Genomic DNA, 3,175 nt, shown 5'->3' with positions numbered 1-3,175 from the left:
TTTTTTTTTTTGTAATTATATTTAATTTTTATTCTAAAAATTATTATTATGATTAAAGTTTTATAATAGGTTTTGAAAACATTTATGAGTTTTGTTTTACCCATAAAGAAAAAACATTATTTTAAAGATTTAATCAACAAATCTCATAATTAATAGAATTAAAAAAGTTTATGATTGAAATTAAAAAAAAAAATAGTTTAAAATAATTCTTTTAAGTAATCTATTTTTTTAAGTTTATAATAAAATAATTATATGAATTGAATATTAAATTCTATTGTATTTAATGAATGAGGACGTAAATGTAATTTTGTATTTGAGAACTTTAAAAGTTTTATTTATTTATTTTTTTACATAAATATTTAGAGGCTAATTTTTATAATAGCTTGGAATTTAAATTTAAGAGGATTTTTAAATTCAGAAATTTAATTTAAATTAAATTCGAAAAAGATAAAAATTATAATAAATACTTAGGGAAATTAATTTTGGTTTGAAGCCTAAAGTATTAAGTTCTCAGAAACTTGTTCCTAATCGGAGACGGAAGGGTAAACTGATTGAGGTTCGGCTTCCCTATAAATTACGATTACCCCTCCATTTCCCACTTTTTATGTATTCTTCAAGCTAATCGCTCTTCTACCTTGCATCTTACGTGAAGTAGACCAGCGATTTCCAGTTTTAAGGTTAGCAATTTCCCTTCTGTCCTGTGATTTGTACTCTCTGATTGGATCGTGGAATTGAATTTTGTTTTCTTCGTCGATTTCTCTCTTTTTTCTGGGTAATTTGGATAGAATCTGTTCCCGTTTGGGCAAGGTTTATTAACTGTCTGAAGGAATATTGGGATTTTTTCGCCTGCGGTTTGATACTGTCATTTGCATAGATTACGACCTTGCTGCTATGGATAATTAAAGATATTAGTTCTTGGTTCTTCGATTGATCAATCCTGCAAGCAAGTAATTTACGGAGCATTTGTTGCCTTCGTTAGTTTTGGCTCAATTTGTACAGATCGCTAATATGGAAACTTCCCAAACAATAGGGATTTTCCTAGCTGAACAACCTTTAACTATGATCTAGGAATTTAAGTAGTCACAGAAAGAAAAGTCCCAACAGGCAACAGTGACAGTTAACTGAGCTCAATTACAAATTGAACGGGAAAGAATAACGGGAAGGGTAGCCTCATATCGTGTTTTAATTAGTATTCGTGAATTTTCGCATGTTTCCTTCTTATGGGTCGAGAATGAATTTGAATTAACTATATCCATTTAAAATTTTTGTAGGCTACTGCTGCAGTTTGTGAGTGCTACTGCTTTGATTCTTCTCAGACAACCGTCGGAGATGAGTCAGAAAGGCCTAATATACAGCTTTGTTGCTAAAGGAACTGTTGTTTTAGCTGAACACACATCATTCTCAGGGAATTTTAGTACCATTGCTGTTCAATGCTTACAGAAATTGCCTTCTAATGGCAGCAAATGCACATACTCATGTGATGGATATACATTCAACTTTCTTCTTGACAGTGGATTTGGTATTGTGTTTTCTCAAGTTTGATAATATACTTTTTTAGATTTCACCAACATTTGTGGCTGAAGGTGTTTGAGTGATTTGCAGTCTTTCTCGCTGTTGCGGATGAATCAGTTGGAAGGAATATGCCATTTGTATTTCTGGAGCGCGTGAAAGATGACTTTAAACAGCGTTATGGATCAAGTATCAAGGAGGAGGACCCTCACCCACTTGCAGATGATGAGGACGATGATGATTTATTTCTAGACCGATTCAGTGTTGCATACACTCTTGACAGAGAATTTGGGTATGCCCATCATGAACAGCATACCTATCATGAACAATGTCTGAGTTATATGTCGTATGTTTTACCTAACAACCTATAATTTTCATGACAGGCCAAGGCTTAAGGAGCACATGCAATATTGCATGAATCATCCAGAAGAAATGAGTAAACTTTCCAAGCTGAAGGCTCAAATAACAGAGGTGAAAGGAGTTATGATGGATAACATCGAAAAGGTTAGACTTGTTTTATGAAATCGTGCAATTTCTGCTCAAGATTTTCTGTTTAGATTTTGAAAGGGTATATATGTTCCTTTTCACTGTTGTGCATAATGTATAAACACAGAGCCGTAGATTAAAGCAACATTTTAGAAATTTTACTTTGCTTCCTCTAATTTGTTCTCACATTGCGCCTGTTACATGCGGCATCCTGGTAGGTAGATCAGTCATGTAGTATATTAGCCATTAGACTTTCTGTAATTATGTTGTTATGAAATTGATTAAGAAAAATATATATTACACGCATGTTGCTTGCTTGTTTTAGAAGAATCAGATTTTCAGCTGCACCAGTTGAAGAATAATTGTTTGCAAGGAATTTGGTAGTTGTTAGTTTTGGAAAAAGTGAAATGGAATTGGTCAAATATCACATGCACTTTCTTTTTCCCACTTTTTCTTCCCTTGCTTCTCAATACAGCCATTGGAAATGATTGTGGTGATTTTGATCAATAAAGTATCACTTTGGCCTTTTGTATTGGACACAATAATGTGTCAATTTGATAGGATTTTACATTATTGTTGCTATTGATCTTCTTATTTAGCTTGCATGTTTCTGAATGCATACAAAATGTCAACTGTGATATCCTATGTACCGTTTAATTTACATGTATGTAATAGAAACCACAAGTCAAACCTTAACCTCGGCGAGAAATTTGGTGGCACGCTAAATCTGTAGGAATGGACTATCTATCCACTTTTTGACAACAAAAGTGATCATTTGATATCTGACATGGGGATTGGCGAAAAAATGCTTGCTTCTCTATACGATGTTCTCTGTGGTATTAAGTTGAAAATGAAAGCTTAGACTTTGTGGTGCTACTTGTACGAAGCTAAGTTATGCTAGACGTTTTTAAGATGAGACTCCGTATTTGGATGAGACTGTCTGAGACTGTCGACAATTTAGTATTATTATTATTAATTCTTTACCGAGTTCTCTCGGTCTCTTGATGACAGGTTCTATAACTACCGTCTTACCGTGAGATAGGGTTTTCCGAGTCCTTTTAATCTTGGGTTGGGTAGTGCTCCTGTGAGATCCCACGTCTTCTTTATAAGGGTATGGAAACCTCTTCCTAGCAGACGTGTTTTAAAAACCTTGAGGGAAAGCCTAAAAGAGAAAACCCAA

The 3,175-nt window shown here is 33.7% G+C and overlaps 1 protein-coding gene across 1 annotated transcript; it reads left to right on the top strand.

Annotated features, from left to right (window-relative positions):
• The first annotated feature begins 495 nt into the window (after window positions 1-495).
• Window positions 496-2,046, top strand: LOC111786013 (vesicle-associated membrane protein 727-like). The gene is made up of 4 exons (XM_023666362.1): window positions 496-677; window positions 1,272-1,519; window positions 1,603-1,801; window positions 1,893-2,046. The coding sequence occupies exons 2-4, from the start codon at window positions 1,330-1,332 to the stop codon at window positions 2,029-2,031; spliced, it is 528 nt and encodes a 175-aa protein (XP_023522130.1). The 5' UTR covers window positions 496-677; window positions 1,272-1,329; the 3' UTR covers window positions 2,032-2,046.
• The last annotated feature ends 1,129 nt before the right edge of the window (window positions 2,047-3,175 follow it).

Source organism: Cucurbita pepo, unplaced genomic scaffold, assembly GCF_002806865.2.
Source record: "Cucurbita pepo subsp. pepo cultivar mu-cu-16 unplaced genomic scaffold, ASM280686v2 Cp4.1_scaffold000919, whole genome shotgun sequence".
In the NCBI taxonomy this organism is placed as follows: domain Eukaryota; kingdom Viridiplantae; phylum Streptophyta; class Magnoliopsida; order Cucurbitales; family Cucurbitaceae; genus Cucurbita; species Cucurbita pepo.
This window is presented reverse-complemented; position numbering and strand designations above follow the sequence as displayed.